The 18,245-nt window shown below is 46.8% G+C and overlaps 5 protein-coding genes across 15 annotated transcripts in view; 3 read left to right on the top strand and 2 right to left on the bottom strand.

Moving 5' to 3' along the window:
* Positions 1–1,372: 1,372 nt before the first annotated feature.
* Positions 1,373–1,817, top strand: LOC119959017 (late histone H2B.L4-like). Its single transcript, XM_038787565.1, has one exon. It carries the CDS (start codon positions 1,373–1,375, stop codon positions 1,757–1,759), a length of 387 nt encoding a protein of 128 aa, XP_038643493.1. The 3' UTR covers positions 1,760–1,817.
* A 1,225-nt stretch (positions 1,818–3,042) lies between these two features.
* Positions 3,043–7,921, top strand: LOC119959013 (late histone H2A.L3-like). 2 transcript variants are annotated; one of them, XR_005459131.1, is made up of 2 exons: positions 3,043–3,913; positions 7,880–7,921. XR_005459131.1 is itself a non-coding variant. In XM_038787561.1 (1 exon), the coding sequence occupies exon 1, from the start codon at positions 3,404–3,406 to the stop codon at positions 3,839–3,841; it is 438 nt and encodes a 145-aa protein (XP_038643489.1). In that variant the 5' UTR covers positions 3,043–3,403; the 3' UTR covers positions 3,842–4,085. The 2 variants fall into 2 exon arrangements, 1 of the variants encoding a protein (XP_038643489.1); XM_038787561.1 differs by lacking the exon at positions 7,880–7,921 and having other exon boundaries at positions 3,043–4,085.
* LOC119959020 (histone H4) lies at positions 5,656–6,048 on the bottom strand. The gene has a single exon (XM_038787567.1). The coding sequence runs from the start codon at positions 6,018–6,020 to the stop codon at positions 5,709–5,711; it is 312 nt and encodes a 103-aa protein (XP_038643495.1). The 5' UTR covers positions 6,021–6,048; the 3' UTR covers positions 5,656–5,708.
* LOC119958857 (histone H1-like) lies at positions 7,055–8,194 on the bottom strand. The gene is made up of 2 exons (XM_038787361.1): positions 8,019–8,194; positions 7,055–7,633 (listed from the first exon to the last, which is right to left on the bottom strand). The coding sequence occupies exons 1-2, from the start codon at positions 8,109–8,111 to the stop codon at positions 7,055–7,057; spliced, it is 672 nt and encodes a 223-aa protein (XP_038643289.1). The 5' UTR covers positions 8,112–8,194.
* A 5,860-nt stretch (positions 8,195–14,054) lies between these two features.
* LOC119959009 overlaps positions 14,055–18,245 on the top strand; it is a 478,444-nt gene continuing 474,253 nt past the window's right edge. For 4 of the 10 annotated variants that reach the window (XR_005459122.1, XR_005459129.1, XR_005459126.1 and 1 more), the window contains exons 1-2: positions 14,056–14,792; positions 17,779–17,964. The gene's annotated coding sequence lies outside the window, so the exon portion shown is untranslated. Of the gene's footprint in view, positions 14,793–17,778; positions 17,965–18,245 lie in introns of all 10 variants that reach the window. The other 6 variants (XR_005459125.1, XR_005459124.1, XR_005459127.1 and 3 more) reach the window with 4 other exon arrangements.

The following is an 18,245-nucleotide window of genomic DNA, read 5'->3' as shown; positions in this document are numbered from 1 at the left end:
CTGTGCACTACTTCATAAAGTGCACATGTGCAGAATGGCCGACAATCTCTAACGTCTTATCACTGCCGGCATTTTTAAGTGCGAATCGTGACCATTGGCCATTCCTCTGACGATTTGGATCACCGTCACCCTTCTGAAACCATCTCGAGATCTGCCCACAGGTCATGACCCTGAGCTTGAAAACCCCGGGTGTAGTAACCCACGGGAGGCAGGAGTTCAGTCACCACACCAATATTTATTTTCAATAACGATATTACAGGAGCAGCTGCAAACAGTGCTGCTAGCAGTCCAGTCAACTTAAGACTAGCTCACAAAGCCTACACAGCTGATTATATGGGCCCCCTCAATCAGCTATCACTGAGGGAGCTCATACTCCAATTGTCCAACCAATAAAGCCAATTGGAGTTCATTACACCGGGCCTATGGAACCATTGTCTCTATTAGCTGAGGCACAGAGTTTAAGAACACACAGGTTATGCTGGAACTGTATTGAACGTTGGTTCGGCCTCATCTTAGTATTACTCACACAAACACACACACTGTACCTATGAGTGATTAAATCCCACACTCTCACTGTATCAGAGTGAGTAAATACCACATTCTCACACTAGCGGAGTGAGAGTAAATCCCACATTCACACTGTATCAAATTGTGAGTAAATCTCACACGTACGCACTGTATGAGAGAGTGAATAAATCCCACACTCTCACACTGTGTCAGAGAATGAGTAAATCCCACACACACACTATCAGAGTGGAAGTAAATCCCACTCTCACTGTATCAGAGAGTGAGTAAATCCCACACACACACTATCAGAGTGGAAGTAAATCCCACTCTCACACTGTATCAGAGAGTGAGTAAATCCCACACTCACACACTGTATCAGACAGTGAGTAAATCTCACACTCTCACACTGTATCAGAGAGTGAGTAAATCCCACACTCACACACTGTATCAGAGAGTGAGTAAATCCCACACTCACACACTGTATCAGAGAGTGAGTAAATCACACTCCCAGTTCCTGAAGGAATCCCGCACAGTCGCTCTGTGGTGAAGGGTCTCTCTCTAACCGACAGCCAGGTGACATTTCCCTGTGAATCTTTACCCACTGACAAAATGGGACTGGAGACATTCTTTCTGAAATGTATTTCTTGTTTATCGAAAAGAGGTTTCTGATTGGTGGAAAATCCTAAATCTGATTGGTCTGTTCACATATCCAATCAAATAAACAGAACATAACTTGCTGCCCTCATTTTCACAATGTCCAATCACAATCATTCCTTTCCCCATTCCTCATTAGCATAGATGTGAGGCTCTGTCTATTTAAGCAGCGCTCGGAAGGAGTTTGCTTTATTTCTGGGTGAAACTGAAGATGGCTGACGAGAAGAAACTAACATCGAAACCAGATTCCAAGAAGGGAGCCAAGAAAGTCATTAAGAAACCAGCAGTAAAGGGCGGCAAGAAGCGGCGAAAGTCGAGGAAGGAGAGTTACTCCATCTACATCTACAAAGTGATGAAGCAGGTTCACCCCGACACCGGCATCTCATCCAAGGCCATGAGCATCATGAACTCGTTCGTCAGCGATATTTTCGAGCGTATCGCGGGTGAGGCTTCCCGCCTGGCCCATTACAACAAGCGCCGCACCATCAGCTCCCGGGAGATCCAGACCGCCGTGCGCCTGCTGCTGCCCGGGGAACTGGCCAAGCACGCCGTGTCGGAAGGGACAAAGGCGGTCACCAAGTACACCAGCTCCAAGTAAAACTGCACAATGGACTGAAAACCACCCCAAACACAACGGCTCTTTTAAGAGCCACCCACAATCTCTGTGAAAATGCTGCACCATCTTTTCCCGCATTGACTTCATGAGAAATCTCTTTCTGGAGGATAGAGATTTGTCCCGTTCCAGAATGTTGTGAATGTGGCTTCATACCCGCCCGTCACAGACAGTTTCACACAGAATAGACACTCAAACTGAATTGAGAGCGGATTTTAAACCCAGTCTGGTATTTGTGACGGACAATGAGGAGAAACAATTTCAGGAGGGAATAATTTAAGTTTATTGATAAATATATTCATAGTTTAACAACTGCCGATTTTAATTCATAAGGAAATTATTATTATTTTCTCGGTGATGTGTTTCCCGCTACCGGAACAGAGTAAAGGCGGGAATGAAGATGTTATTTCCGCAGTTTCCCAGGGGGCGGAATCAGCGAGATTTGAGCACACACAGGACATGTGTCCATTGCAGCGCTTTAAGATCTGCCTCTCCCCGGCCCTCCCTATTCTCCGGACACAAAGCTGCCTGTTCCACCGGCGGGATAGAGTCGGGGATTCTCTCCACCCTTCCCAGTGCAACATTCCCGGCCGCTTTCAGGAGAGAGGCTCAGAAATCAGCCCTTTCTCTCTGTCCCTGTGTGGCCTGTGTGAAGGAGTTGGTTGGTAATCTCTATGTTTCTGCTTTTGCAGTCAGCTGAGATTTGCTCCGTTTTAAATTGCTGAACGGGGTCTTATTACCGCCGGTTACAGATAAGAGAGTTACAAATTCAAACTGTTCCTAAAATAGAGCCAGGATTCTGGGAGGGAAAATCCAGTAAACAGATCACAAAGTGTGACATTCAAATAGTTTCCTGAACATTGAGCCGTTCCGTTATTTGGGAGTTTTCCTGCAATGAAATTGGCGCGAGTTTGGAATTTGAAAATATCAGCCAATCAAACCCTGTAACTCCTTCTCTCCAGCTCTCCGATTGGTTCAGGCAGAACTCACTCCGCCGCCTTGGCTTTGTGCTGAAAGCTGTTATTATTCTGTTATTTTCACAGCCCCCAAATCACCTCATCAGCTGCTGTTTTTAGCAGGAAATCCCAATTCCTGAAATGTTCATTGATCCATCATTTTATTCCCAGTAATTCTCCGCAGGGTAACAGTCGGGAATGGGATTATCCCAGAGCGGAATAAGGACAGTCTGAGGACTCGATCCCACTCCGTTTTCGGTGAAGGACACTCGGTCCTGACTGAAGTCTGAACGAAGCGTTTTCCTTCCGGGAATGCTGTGAACAGGGATTGATTCCCGCCCGGGACAGTTAGAAAGCGGGAGGAGAATGAACCACATTTAAACTAAATGTTAAACCCGCGCCTGTGATTGGTGACGGGAAGCGCTGAATCAAACCAAATAAATAGAAGGGATTTGAAATCTCTGACCAAGGACGACTTTTATTTGAATTCGCGCCTTTCCCACAATGAAATTGGCGGCTTTTTGAAATGGACAAATTCTCAGCTTCTGCTGGTAGTTGTGGGTAAATTCCGCCCTCTTCTGTTTCCAGGGAGCTGATTGGTGGGGAATATAGGCAAATTAGGTGAATTGAGCAGCGACCAATCAGAGGAGTTATCAGTTTATAAGAACAGTAAATGCTAGAGAAATTGTTCATTCTGTGTGAAAGTGTCTGTGAGATTGTGACAATGTCTGGAAGAGGAAAGACCGGCGGTAAAGCTCGGGCCAAGGCCAAGTCTCGCTCCTCCCGGGCTGGACTGCAGTTCCCGGTGGGCCGTGTTCACAGGCACCTGAGAAAGGGTAACTATGCCCAGCGTGTGGGTGCCGGAGCCCCGGTCTATCTGGCTGCTGTGCTCGAGTATCTGACCGCTGAAATCCTCGAGCTGGCCGGGAACGCGGCCCGGGACAACAAGAAGACCCGCATCATCCCCAGACACCTGCAGCTGGCCGTCCGCAACGACGAGGAGCTCAACAAACTGCTGGGAGGGGTGACCATCGCTCAGGGCGGGGTGCTGCCTAATATCCAGGCCGTTCTGCTGCCCAAAAAAAGCAGCGCTGCCAGCGGCAAGAAGTGAAGCGACCATTCTTTAATCTAATAACCCAAAGGCTCTTTCCAGAGCCACTCACTTTATCTGAAAAAGGCCTAACTATTGTCTGACCGTCAGAGATTCTGCTCTGTTGCTTAATGTGCAAATGTTTTACGCTTTACGACGTCAATCCTTGGAGCATTCTGTGCGCGCCATTATTTATATATTCTGTAGAGATGATACATGTGAATTGACGGTGTTTATTGCGGATAAAAGTATCAGTGAACAGAAATGATTTTAGTTTCAATAATATTGCTCATATAAGGAAGTCTGCGATCTGTAATCTCTCCGGAAGTTTCTGCTCGACTATTTAATGTGTAGATGTTTCTGCAATAAGTTAATATTTGTGACTCGTTTCTTACTCGGAGCCTCATGTTATCATCAATTCTCCTTCCGAGATAAGGAGACGAGAGAAACTCCATTCCAATGGAGCGTAAATTGTAATGTTGAGAGGCTTCAGCATTGGAACCAGCAACAGGAGGTCGCAGCATTTATTTGTCGATTTAGCGACTCTTAACCAGGACCGGGAGGCTTTTTCAGAGCCACCCATTCTCTGCGGGCTGGTTTAGCACAAGGCTAAAGCAGTCCAAGGCAGGCCAGGAGCACGGTTCAATTCCCGTTCCAGCCTCCCCGAACATGCGCCGCAATGTGGCGACTAGGGGCTTTTCACGGTAACTTCATTTGAAGCCTACTCGTGACAATAAGCCATTTTCATTTCACAGAAGGGTGACCCGTGGTCCATCCGATTAATTCTGGTGTATGTGAGTATTTCACTAAATCTTCCGAAAGCCGATGCTTATATTCGAAATCACACGTCAACCGAGAGGAATTGGGTGGAGAAGCTCCCTTCCTGACAGACTTGGTGGCTCCTAAAAGAGCCTTTGTTTTTATTTGGTAGCCAGCTGTTTGCGAGGAGCTTTGCCTCCAGTCGATTTGCGCGCTGTCTGCTTGGTCCTGGCCATGATGTGAAACTGGGTGAAAGGCAGAGGCTGAGAATGCTGGCGCCGCTCTCTCACTGCCTATTTAAGGCATTATAGTGACCGCCCTCTTCTCCTCATTGGATGCAGCCCGATCCCGTGGACAAGTTTGAAAAGAGCGATGGGCGGCAAGGATATCAGGGCCCTGATTGGTGGACCTGCAACTGACAAACCATCAATTTCAAAAAGCCCGCCAATTTCACAGGGACAAGGAACGGATATTTGGGAAAACCGAAATAATTGAATCACAAATTGTGAATATCAAAAACATCTCAATGATTCCTGCTCCCATTTTTGTCTCAGATTCGACTCAATGCCTGAACACCCGGATTAATTTCAGAATTACTCCCTGATTGTTGTACAAGAGACTGGGATAAAGCTCCTATTGAGGGGCGGAATTGTATATTGTTTTAATCCGATCAGTGATATCGGTTATTTCATTGCAAAGCGTAAACTATTAAAGGGAACGTTGACTGACTCGTTTAGCGACTGGTCTTGGGGAGATGGACGGAGGAGGTGTTTACAGATCAGTTATGCAAACAGTGTCTCTGAACAATGATATGGAGATGCCGGCGTTGGACTGGGGTGAGCACAGTAAGAATTTTGATTCACCTGAGCAAGGAGCAGTGCTCCGAAAGCTCGTGTTTGAAACAAACCTGTTGGACTTGAACCTGGTGTTGGAAGACTTATCTGATCAATGTCAGTGTTCATTATGCGTGGTTACAGGTTTGACGCTACCCGTCTCAACAGTTATACCTCGCCAAACCATCGAGCATGCGTTATTCTGCTGTCATTCTAAGGTCAGTGTTCTCCATGTGAGGGATTGGGCGGCTCTTAAAAGAGCCTTTGGGTTTTGTCAAATTGTCAAATTGAGTTTCTCATCCGCCGAATCCATAGAGAGTGCGGCCCTGGCGTTTGAGAGCGTAAACCACATCCATGGCGGTGACCGTCTTGCGCTTGGCGTGTTCAGTGTAGGTGACGGCGTCTCTGATCACATTCTCCAGGAAAACCTTCAGCACCCCGCGAGTCTCCTCATAGATCAAACCCGAGATGCGCTTGACCCCGCCACGGCGAGCCAGGCGGCGGATTGCTGGTTTGGTGATGCCCTGGATGTTATCACGAAGCACTTTGCGGTGCCGCTTTGCTCCGCCTTTGCCCAGTCCTTTGCCTCCTTTCCCTCTGCCAGACATGATGCTTCTTCAGTCAAATGGCTGCTGAATGAGAGATGAGCTGCTGCACTTTCCTTTATTATACAGCCCGCCCCGACCTGACTGAGAAAGAGAGAGAGGCGGGGAGCAGACTGAGTGACAGGCAGAGCAGTGAAATGTCTTTGACCATCCAGCTCCGCCTCCTGCCTGCTCCAACCCACATTATTCAATTCTCCACAATGGAAGTGAACACAACACTCGGCACCAAGGTTACAGATTGGAGCCTCATATTCAACTGGGTCAGAAACCAGCAGCTTTTCAGTGCTGAGCTGTTACAATTAACATTTAGTAATATTGCCGCCGAAATCCAGTCCTTTCCAGAGCCAGTGAGCCCGTCTGCTCCCACTTCAATCCCAGTTTCTGCTCCATCCCCACACACCTCCCCTCCCAGACGGTTGGACAATTTCCTAACACTTCACTCCAGCTGAACGACACAAACTCATGTGTTGGGCTTTGAGTTGTGAGGCGGGCTTTCTCCGCCCGGGTTCCTGTCTCATACACTCTTCCCCCTGAATCTGTGAAAAGGAAACGAGCAGAAACTGAGAGAGAAGCCGGACATATCCCCAGTTGCAATGGGGCCCGGACATCCCTGTGTTTTATTACAGATGATGTGGAGATGCCGGCGTTGGACTGGGGTGAGCACAGTAAGAAGTCTTACAACACCAGGTTAAAGTCCAACAGGTTTGTTTCAAACACGAGCTTTCGGAGCACGGCTCCTTCTTCACCTGAAGAAGGAGCCGTGCTCCGAAAGCTCGTGTTTGAAACAAACCTGTTGGACTTTAACCTGGTGTTGTAAGACTTCTTACTTTTATTACAGAGTGAGGGAGATGCTGGGTACAGCGCATGTCAGTGAGAAACCGGCAACCTTCCATTTCATAACAATAATTTCTATCTGAAATCTGCTCCCAGCGCCGGCACAAGGATCAATTGAAGGGGGATCAGCTCTTTCCGGAGAGATGTGGGCGGCTCTGAGAAGAGCCTTTGGGTTCAGAGGTTTACAATTTGCTCGCGTTCTTTCACTTCTTTCCTGGCGCTGCTTTCTTAGCCTTTGCTGCTTTCACTTTGGGCTTGGCCTTCCATTGATTCACTTTTGTTAAAGGCTTTCCGCCACTGACCTTCTTCCCAGGAGACTTTTTCTTCAGCGCTGCTTTCTTCACCGCCTTTTTTGCAGCTGCCGCCTTTTTGCTGCTTGTTTTCCTGACAGTAGATTTCTTCACTGGAGTTTTCTTGGCTGCGGATTTCTTGGCTGGAGATTTTTGAGCTGCTGTTTTCTTTGTTCTCACCTTCTTGGCCGCTGTTTTCTTCACTAAAGATTTATTGGCTGTTGGTTTCTTCACCTTTCCCATTTTCCCCTGGCTTTCCTTCTTGGGGATTTTGAAGGATCCGGAGGCGCCCTGTCCCTTTGTCTGCACCAGGGAGCCTTTCTCCACCTTCCTCTTGATAGTTAACCTGATCTGGGAGCCGCGCTTGGCCACATCCACTCCGCTGCCAGACAAAGCTTTCTTTATGGCGAACAGGGACATCCCGTTGCGATCGCTGCAACCCGCCACAAGCTGGAGGATCTGCTCGCCTAACTTGGGAGCACAGTAAGAAGTCTTACAACACCAGGTTAAAGTCCAACAGGTTTGTTTCAAACACGAGCTTTCGGAGCACGGCTCCTTCTTCAGGTGAATGGAAAGGCTTGTTCCAGAAATGTTTATATAGACACAGTCAGAGATGCCCCGGAATGCGAGCACCTGCAGGCAATCAAATCATCAAAGATGATTTGATTGCCTGCAGGTGCTCGCATTCCGGGGCATCTCTGACTGTGTCTATATAAACATTTCTGGAACAAGCCTTTCCATTCACCTGAAGAAGGAGCCGTGCTCCGAAAGCTCGTGTTTGAAACAAACCTGTTGGACTTTAACCTGGTGTTGTAAGACTTCTTACTGTGCTCACCCCAGTCCAACGCCGGCATCTCCACAACTTGGGAGCGGCTGCCTTAGATCGGGGAGCCGCCTTCTTCTTCCTGGGGGATTTGCCTGGAGCAGGAGCGGCTGGAGGAGCCGTTTGGGCGGCTGCAGTTTCAGTCATATCCGAGACTGTGTAGAAAATGTGTGACAGTCAGAACTGGATCAGGAATGAAACCAGTGGTGGCGGCACAGAGCAACTTAAAGGCAGAGAGCGGACGGAGCAGAGAGCTGCTGTCAGCTGCCGGCTCCTCCAGCCTCTCTGTGTTTCTCTCTCCTCGCAAACTCTCCAATTCCACTCAAATTCCCATTCTCCACAGATCCAGGCTGCATCCTTCATGTCTCCCACACTCCAATGTTTGCTGTTGAAAAGCTTTCACTCGAATTGAGGTCTCCATTTTCCATTTAACCCCGTTTTACTGCTGCACTGATCTCGCTCTCACACGCGATAGCTGACATGTTCTCTACTTTTCCACTCAAATCTTCAATTTAACAAAACCATTGTCCTGAAATCAAACTTTGGGACTGAGCAGAACATTAAGGGGATCCTTTGATTGAAAAATCATTTTATTTTCCATAAGAGAGACTGTGAGATCTCCTGATCAGAACAGACACACAAACACAGTTCCATTAGTCAGACCCACCCGCCCCTTCATACACTCTCTCTCACACAATATTCACATCTACACATTCACACACCAAATGGAATCTCCCAGGATGGAATGTCTCCTCCTTTCCGGCTTTGCTCCGGATTCCAGGGGGTTAGTTCCAGTTTTCACCTCAGTAACTGTTAAACACACTGAGGCCCGGAGCCCGCAGATTGTCTTTTAATTCATTCATGGAATGTGGGCGTCGCTGGCAGGATCAGCATTTATTGTCCATCCCTAATTGCCCTTGAGGAGGTGGTGCTGAGCTGCCTTCTTGAACCGCTGCAGTCCACTCGCTGATAATGGAGTTTGTGACAGTGACAGATAATTTCTGACCAGACTTCCATTTCCAATGGTGGTAAATGATAGAGGGAATTTTCATACAGTGACTCAGACACTGGTGACTGCAGAACTAATGTCCAACACTGACAGATACAGAATTAAACTAACCATCACAGTCAGTGCCACAGAATGGCAATCCTAAAACTCACATAATATTCCAGGTGTGGCCTCACCAAGGCCCTGGATAATTACAACAAAACATCCCTGCTCCTGTACTCAAAACCTCTCGCAATGAAGTCCAACATACCATCCGCTTGCTGTACCTGCATGCTTACCTTCAGTGACTGGTGTACGAGGACACCCAGCTCTTGTTCCGCATCCTCTCTCCTAATTTATAGCCATACAGATAATCGTCTGCTACCTCGTTTTTGCTGCCACAGTAGGTGACTTCGTATTTATCCAAATTATACTGCATCTGCCATTCATTTTCCCACTCACTCAACTTGTCCAAATCACTCTGAAGGATCTCTGCATCCTCCTCACAGCTCAGCCTCCCACCAAACATGGTGCCATCTGCAAATATGGAGATGTTACATTTTTTCCTTCCTCAAAATCATATATTGTGATCAGCTGGAGCGATCCCTGCGGTGCCCCACCACTCACTGCCTGCCAATTTGAAAAATAGGCATTAAGTCCGACTCTTATTTGTGTTTTCATTTGTGAAGACAGAACCAAAGTATGTATTTAGCTGTTCAGAGATTTCTTTATCGTCTATTATACATTCTCCTGTTTCTGAATGTAAAGGATCTACTTTTGTCTTCACCAATATTTTTATCTTCTGGGCAGCACGGTAGCACAAGTGGCTAGCACTGTGGCTTCACAGCGCCAGTGTCCCAGGTTCAATTCCCCACTGAGTCACTGTGCGGAGTCTTCACATTCTCCCGGTGTCTGCATGGGTTTCCTCCAGGTGCTCTGGTTTCCTCCCACAGTCCAAAGACGTGCAGGTTAAGTGGATTGGCCATGACAAATAGCCCTTTGTGACCAAAAAGGTTAGTTGGGGTTATTGGGTTACGGGGATAGGTTGGAAGTGAGGGCTTCAGTGGGTCGCTGCAGACTCAATGGCTTCCTTCTGCACTGTATGTTCTATGGACCTATAGATAGTATTACAGTCTGTTATATTCCCTGCAACATTACTCTCGTACTATATTTTCCCTTTCTTAATCAATCCCTTGGACCTTCTTTGCTGAATTCTAAACTTCTCCCAATCCTCAGACCTGTTGGTTTTCCCGGTCACTTTGTGGGCTCCTTCCTTGGATCAAATACTGTCTCCAATTTCCCTTGCAAACCTTGGAATGGCCACCTTTCCCATTCTACTTTCTCTGCCAAAGCTGATTCATTCAGACTAGAAACGTTAGCTCCCTTCTCTCTCCACAGATGCTGTCAGACCTGCTGTGATCGTCCAGCATTTTCTGGTTTTGTTTCAGATTCCAGCACCCGCAGTAATTTGCTGTTATCATTGTAAGTGTGTTGATGTGTTCAGAAAATAAATTAAAGGTGAGAGAGATGCTTTGGTACACACAGTAAGTCCAGGAGCTGAAAATGATTCATAGATTGGGTATTGTGTTTAGAAACCCGGGGAATGTTACTGACCCCCTTCCCTGAATCCCAAGGCTGTGAGACACTCTGGAAGGTATGAGGCGATGACACTTGTCTCTGACAGTAATTGAAGGGAGGAAAACTGAAATAATTTCAGAGTTGGAAATGAGCAAAAATTGAACAATAGAACAGTCAGTAACCGGACATCAATTCATCTCCACTTATCTTTGAGAATTTAAGAACTCAAAATAGTGTGCATTTCAAACAAGAATAATTGATTTAATAGACCTCAAAATTTACAGGACAATTTTAGGAGAGATTCAGAACACAACAATTAAACTCTGACAGTCAGCGTGATAAGGATTCAGTCTGATTAATAGCAGAATCCAAACCCGGCACTCACATGTGAACTCGCTGATTATGCAGCCGATTGGATGGCCGAGTGAATCCCTTCCCACACACGGAGCAGGGGAATTGCCTCTCTCCAGAGTGAGTGTGTTGGTGTTGCCGCAGATCATTGCTCCTTTTAAACCTCTTCTCACAGTCAGGACATTGGAAAGGTCTCTGATCACTGTGAACTAGTTGGTGTTGCTGCAGATGGAATAACCGAGGAAATACTTTCCCACACACAGAGCAGGGGAATGGCCTCTCCCCAGTGTGAGGCTGTTGGTGTTCCAGCAGCTGCTTTATGCTTTTAAAGCTTTTCTCACACTCAGGACATTGAAATGGTCTCTGGTCAGTATGAACAAGTTGCTGTTCAGTTAGCTGACATGACTGAGTGAATCCCTTCACACACACAGAGCAGGTGAATGGTGTCTCCCCAGTGTGAACTCGCTGGTGTGTGAATAGGTTGGATGTGGTTTTGAAACCCCCTCTGACACACAGAGCAGATGAATGGCCTCTCCCCAGTGTGAACTCACTAGTGTGCGGACAGATTGGAGGTCGTGGTGAATCCTTTCTGACACATGGAACAGGTGTAAGGTCGTTCCAGAGTGTGACTTCACTGGTGTTTCAGCAGGTTGGATACGTGAGTGAATCCCTTCCCACACTCGGAGCAGGTGTATGGCCTCTCCCCAATGTGACTGCATCAGCGAATTTCTAGTGTGGATGGTGATCGGAATCCCATCCTACAGTCCCATAACATATTGCTCTCAGAAACAATCCCTTGTACACTCTATAACATTTCCTAGAGGCTACCCTTGCCAACTTGATTAATCCAGTCAATATGCATATTAAAATCACCCATGATTACGGCTGTTTCCTCACAAGCACTCATTATATTTTGGTTTATACTACCTCTCACTTTGGAAGATTGCTCGGGCGCCGTTAAAAACAAGTTTTTGCCCTTGCTTTTTTATTACCACCCAGATCGATTCAACCTTTTGGCCCTTAGTGCCAATATCATTTCTTAATACAGCCTGGATGTCACCTTGAAGCAATAAAACAACCCCACCTCCTGTTGTGTCCTGTCTATCCTTTCGGAATACTGGACATTGGACATTATTCGTCCAGTTCTGATCCCCTGCAACCATGTTTCAGTAATCCCCACCACATCATACCTATTTGTCTGTATTTGTGTTGTCAGCTCATTGATAATATTACGAAAACTGCGTGCATATAGGTAGAAGGTTTCAAAATATGTCTACTGATTTGTCTTTCCCTTGCAGGATTATCTTGTGCACTACACTTTTCACTCGTCATTACCTGCTTTATTTATCTCTGATAACACTCAGCCCCAACATTCCGATCTGCAACTTTGGTTCCCATTAACCATTATACTTCTTGGAGTTTTAACCTTCCATTTGTTATGGGCCAGGCCTTAGAAACTACAAAGTGTATTACAAAGCTCACCTGACATGTAAGCACCTTATATATAAGCACCTGACATATAAGCACCTTATATGGTGGTTAGCATCAATGCTTCACAGCTCCAGGGTCCCAGGTTCGATTCCAGGCTGGATCACTGTCTGTGTGGAGTCTGCACACCCGTGTGTGCGTGGGTTTCCTCCGGGTGCTCCGGTTTCCTCCCACAGTCCAAAGATGTGCGGGTTAGGTGGATTGGCCATGCTAAATTGCCCGTAGTGTAAGGTTAATGGGGGGATTGTTGGGTTACGGGTATACGGGTTACGTGGGTTTAAGTAGGGTGATCATTGCTCGGCACAACATCGAGGGCCGAAGAGCCTGTTCTGTGCTGTACTGTTAAAAAAAAAATAACGTTAATGTTGAACATGGCTGGTATGAACACAAGGGCCGTCACTTCAGGTGTGATTCATCAGGCTTCCTAGGTGCTTTTATTACTTTATCCTTTCCGCCAGAACACTGATTCCACTTTGATTCTGGTGGAGACTATTCCAACGGTACACATCCCTCGTGTCTGAACACTGATGCCAGTGCCCCATGAAATGGAACCCTTATTCCTCCACCACTCCTTTAGCCACGTGTTTACTCCGAATATTCTCATCCCTTTGCCAATTTGCAAAGGGTTGTAATCCAGAGATGAGAAATCTTGAGGACCTGCTCTTTAACTTTTGTTCCTCGTTCCTGATAATCCCCAAACAGGTTCTCTTTCCCCAAAGTGGACCACAACAACTGGATCCTCTCTCTCCCATCCAATATGCTTTGAGCTGGTTAGAGATGTCCCTCACCCTAGCACGGGGCAGATAACATACCATGCGGCACTTTCGGTCCTATTTCCAAAGGATGCTATCAGTTCCCCTAATTATAGCTTTCTCGACAAATACCGCTTGGCAGACTTTGAGCTGAATCATAAAACATTAACTCTGTATGTGTTCACAGGTGCTGGCTTGTTGTGTACTCAGAGTTTTTGGAATTTTAATTCATTGTTCAAGCATTCCTGGTATTCCGCATTTGCACTAAGGTTAAGAGGAGGTTTGATCGAGGTGAAAACCATGAACAGTTTTAAAATATTAAATGGGCATAAACTGTTCCTGTGACGACATGAGGAGATAGATTTATCATGATTGGCTAAAAATAAATGCAATGAGGAAACATTTATTCTTTACATAGACAGCGAGTTGTTGTGATCCTGAAAATGCAGTTTGAAATAGTTCAGACTCAGACTAATATTATTATTATATTTTATTATTAACATCGATTGTAAATTTATTAATTATTAATTTCTTAGTAATATTTATTGTTATTACTAATTATTATTATGATAATAAATTTCAAAATAATTCAACAAATACAGAAAGGAAGATATTTTCATGAGGTTCGTGAGGTTCAGGTCAGGAACAGGAGTTTCATTGATTCGCGACGAAATAGTTAGGACAGATAAGACAAGTTGAAACATAACCCCACCTGCGACACTATTCCCTAAAATGGTGAACAGAATGACCCAGAATGCCGCGCGGGGGAGAATCAGGGCTATTTCATTCAGATTGTCCGCACTGCGTAGGCGCAAGGTAGAGCCCCGCCCCGGAAACCTGCCAGTATGGGCGGAGCATGCGCGGTGCGGCTCCTGGAAGCTGAGCAGGGCCGTGCGCAGCCGCAGTAGCACTGAGTCTCAGAGGCCGGGTCAGAGCTGCCGGTTCCGGCGGATGTGCGGGGAGGGAGCCGGGGCAGAGGCTCCATGAAGCGGATGCTTATTGCAGACTGAAGGCGACTGAGAGAAACATTGAGCTGAACCATTTCACAGCGCAAACTCTCCTCCACTTTCTTTCCTTTTCTTTCATTGCATTGATTTCACTTCGCAGCTCACCTGCTCCAGACTCAGCTTTTCTTTCTGTTCTTCCTCCATCTCCATTCCCTTTGGCCCTGGACAACTCACTTTTCTCTCACTCACTCTCTCCTCTCTTCCACACCATCACACACCTTCCTTTTGTCCTTGGCCCACTCGGCCCTTCTTTCAAACCTATTACATCTGAAACTTTTCCCACTTCTGATCAGAGCTCACAGAGCTGAAACACTAACTCTCTTTATCTCTCCACACACAGGCTGCTCAATCTGCTCAGGTTTCTTTTCCAGCCTTTTCTCTGCTTATTTCGGATTTCAAACGTCCAATGGTTTCTGCTTTTATTCCAGGCTGATCCTCAGTGAGCTGAAACATGAACTCTGTTTCTCTCTCCACAGACGCTGCCTGAACAGTTGTGCAGTTCCAGAATGATCACCTTGTTTCAGATTTCCAGTGTGCACATGATTGTACTGTGAATTATTGAAGGTGTGGCTAAGAAACTGAGAACAGAAAGAGACGAATGAAGAACCCTTTTGAATCAGGGTGGATGTTGGATGTGGAAGTCGGTCCCTCACTTTCTTTGGAGGTATGTTCTTGTTGTCTGACTTTGAACTGGAGTGTCGATGGAGGAGAAGCTGGTGGTTTAACACTGGGTACATTTGAGACCAATAGGGCCCAAACATTTCTGATAAAACAAAATTAACTGTTCCCTGTACAGTGACAGAGACATTGCACACTCACATACAATAAATGATGGACAGAGAATCTACTCCAGATACATGCAGTAACATAAAATTAATTCCATACATTGTTGATGATTAACAGTGACTAAATTCCACACTGATTATGACAGTGATTGAATTGTAACACATGATTACAGATCGACAGAATTCCACCTTCAGACAGGAGCAGAGACTGACATACTGAGTGGTAATAACAAACATTATTACATATTCACAGATGGAGACTGAATTCCACTCACATACATTAACAGGGACTGATGGACAGAGAGTTCATTACGCACATTATTATAGATTGACAAATAGAGAGTGAATTCCACACACATACAGGAACAGAAACAGACAGAGAGTTAATTACACAAATTTTATAAATTGACAGATAGAGACTAAATTCTACACTCCTGTGCAGTAACAGAGATTGATGGACAGATAGTAAATTTCACACAAATTAATGATTCATAAACAAAGAGTGAATTACACAATCATGTACTATAACAGAGATCGTTCGACAGTGAATTAGTTACACATACTGTTTGCAGCATGGTGGCACAGTGGTTAGCACAGCGCTTCACAGCGTCAAGGACACAGTTTTGATTCCGATCTTGGGTGACTGCCTGTGTGGAGTTTGCACAATTTCCCCTTGTCTGCATGGATTTCCTCTGGGTGCACCAGTTTCCTGCCACAGTCCAAAGATAGGTGGATTGGCCATGCTAAATTGCCCCACAATATCCAGGGATGTGCAGGTTATGTGGAGTTATGGGGTAGGGAAGGAATGGGCCAAGGAAGAGTGCTCTTTCGGGTGATTGGTAATGACTTGATGGGCCAAATGGCTTTATTCTCCATTGGAAGGATTCTATGATTATTATAAATTGACAACTGAGAGTGAATTTCATGCCCGCAAGGGGTCACGATTTCAAGGTGAGAGGGGGAAAGTTTAAGGGAGATGTGCGTGGAACGTTTTTTACGCAGAGGGTGGTGGGTGCCTGGAACGCTTTACCAGCGGAGGTGGTAGAAGCAGGCACGATAACATCATTTAAGAGTCATCTCGACAGGTATATGAATGGGCGGCAACAGAGGGAAGTAGACCTTGGAAAATAGGAGACAGGTTTAGATAAAGGATCTGGATCGGCGCAGGCTGGGAGGGCCGAAGGGCCTGTTCCTGTGCTGTAATTTTCTTTGTTCTTGTTCACATACAGTAGCCAAGACTGACAGTTAGTTAACCATATTATTATAGATTAAGAGATAATGACTGAATTCTACACTCACATACAGCAATAGAGACTGACAGACAGTGAGTTAGTTACATACATTATTATCGTAAGAAGTCTTTCAACACCAGGTTAAAGTTCAACAGGTTTGTTTCAAATCACTAGCTTTTGGAGCACTGGTACCTGCTCAGGTGAGTGCTCTGAGCAGCTGGTCCCTGCTCAGGTGAGTGCTCTGAGCAGCTGGTCCCTGCTCAGGTGAGTGCTCTGAGCAGCTGGTCCCTGCTCAGGTGAGTGCTCTGAGCAGCTGGTCCCTGCTCAGGTGAGTGCTCTGAGCAGCTGGTCCCTGCTCAGGGGAGTGCTCTGAGCAGCTGGTCCCTGCTCAGGGGAGTGCTCTGAGCAGCTGGTCCCTGCTCAGGTGAGTGCTCTGAGCAGCTGGTCCCTGCTCAGGTGAGTGCTCTGAGCAGCTGGTCCCTGCTCAGGTGAGTGCTCTGAGCAGCTGGTCCCTGCTCAGGTGAGTGCTCTGAGCAGCTGGTCCCTGCTCAGGTGAGTGCTCTGAGCAGCTGGTCCCTGCTCAGGGGAGTGCTCTGAGCAGCTGGTCCCTGCTCAGGTGAGTGCTCTGAGCAGCTGGTACCTGCTCAGGTGAGTGCTCTGAGCAGCTGGTCCCTGCGCAGGTGAGTGCTCTGAGCAGTTGGTCCCTGCTCAGGTGAGTGCTCTGAGCAGCTGGTCCCTGCGCAGGTGAGTGCTCTGAGCAGCTGGTCCCTGCTCAGGTGAGTGCTCCGGGCAGCTGTTCCCTGCTCAGGTGAGTGCTCTGAGTAGCTGGTACCTGCTGAGGTGAGTGCTCTGAGCAGCTGGTCCCTGCTCAGGTGAGTGCTCTGAGCAGCTGGTCCCTGCTCAGGTGAGTGCTCTGAGCAGCTGGTCCCTGCTCAGGTGAGTGCTCTGAGCAGCTGGTCCCTGCTGAGGTGAGTGCTCTGAGCAGCTGGTCCCTGCTCAGGTGAATGCTCTGAGCAGCTGGTCCCTGCTCAGGTGAGTGCTCTGAGCAGCTGGTCCCTGCTCAGGTGAGTGCTCTGAGCAGCTGGTACCTGCTCAGGTGAGTGCTCTGAGCAGCTGGTACCTGCTCAGGTGAGTGCTCTGAGCAGCTGGTCCCTGCTCAGGTGAGTGCTCCGGGCAGCGCTTCGAAAGCTAGTGATTCCAAACAAACCTGTTGGACTTTAACCTGGTGTTGTAAGACTTCTTACTGTGCCAACCCAGTCCAACGCCGGCATCTCCACATCATGGCTAGATTATTATAGATTGATCGATCGAACAAATTCTACACAGACATTTAAGAACAGAGACTGCCAGGCAGAATTAGTTGCAGACATTATTATAGATTGATAGATAGAGAGTGAATCCCATGCTCACAAATGGCAGTGGGGAAAGTTCATACACAGATTTCCCTGCGTGGGGCTGCCATGGGGAACATTCCCACTCTCAGTGCCTGCGCAACTCAGCGTGTTGGATAAAGCACTTTCTGGGGGCACAGAATTGGAGGAACTGTGGCCACCATTAGCAGATATCAGGAAGAGTTTTAATCCAGGCTGATCCTCATTGAGCTGAAACATGAACTCTGTTTCTCTCTCCACAGACGCTGCCTGACCTGTTGTGTTCCTCCAGAATGTTAACCTTGTTTCAGATTTCCAGAGTCCACATGATTGTACTGTGAATTATTGAAGGTGTTGCTGAGAACCTGAACAGAAAGAGACAAATGAAGAACACTTTTGAATCAGGGTGAATGTTGGATGTGGAAGTCGGTCCCTCACTTTCTTTGGAGGTATGTTCTTGTTGTCTGACTTTGAACTGGAGTGTAGATGGAGGAAAAGCTGATGGGTTTAACCATGAGCACAGTTGAGTCCAATAGGGCCCAAATATTTCTGCTAAAAGGTGATTAACTGTTTCCTGTACAGTAACAGAGACATTTCACACTCACATACAAAAGTGATGGACAGAGAATCTACTCCACACACATGCAGTATCAGACTGAGTTAATTCCACACTGAAACACAGTAACACAGACTGACAGACAGAGAGCCAGCTCCACACTGACGGAAATCA

The sequence above is a fragment of the Scyliorhinus canicula genome, chromosome 31 (assembly GCF_902713615.1).
Source record: "Scyliorhinus canicula chromosome 31, sScyCan1.1, whole genome shotgun sequence".
NCBI classification, from domain to species: Eukaryota; Metazoa; Chordata; class Chondrichthyes; order Carcharhiniformes; family Scyliorhinidae; genus Scyliorhinus; species Scyliorhinus canicula.
This window is presented reverse-complemented; position numbering and strand designations above follow the sequence as displayed.

Bases quoted from the DNA above. Each gene is read 5' to 3' on its own strand.
- LOC119959017 (XM_038787565.1), top strand. From the start codon at position 1,373: ATGGCTGACGAGAAGAAACTAACATCGAAACCAGATTCCAAGAAGGGA.
- LOC119959020 (XM_038787567.1), bottom strand. From the start codon at position 6,020: ATGTCTGGCAGAGGGAAAGGAGGCAAAGGACTGGGCAAAGGCGGAGCA.
- LOC119958857 (XM_038787361.1), bottom strand. From the start codon at position 8,111: ATGACTGAAACTGCAGCCGCCCAAACGGCTCCTCCAGCCGCTCCTGCT. The intron at 7,634-8,018 runs GCAGCCGCTCCC...TGGTGTTGTAAG, and splicing joins AGGCGGCTCCCCGATCTAAG to ACTTCTTACTGTGCTCCCAA.
- LOC119959013 (XM_038787561.1), top strand. From the start codon at position 3,404: ATGCTAGAGAAATTGTTCATTCTGTGTGAAAGTGTCTGTGAGATTGTG.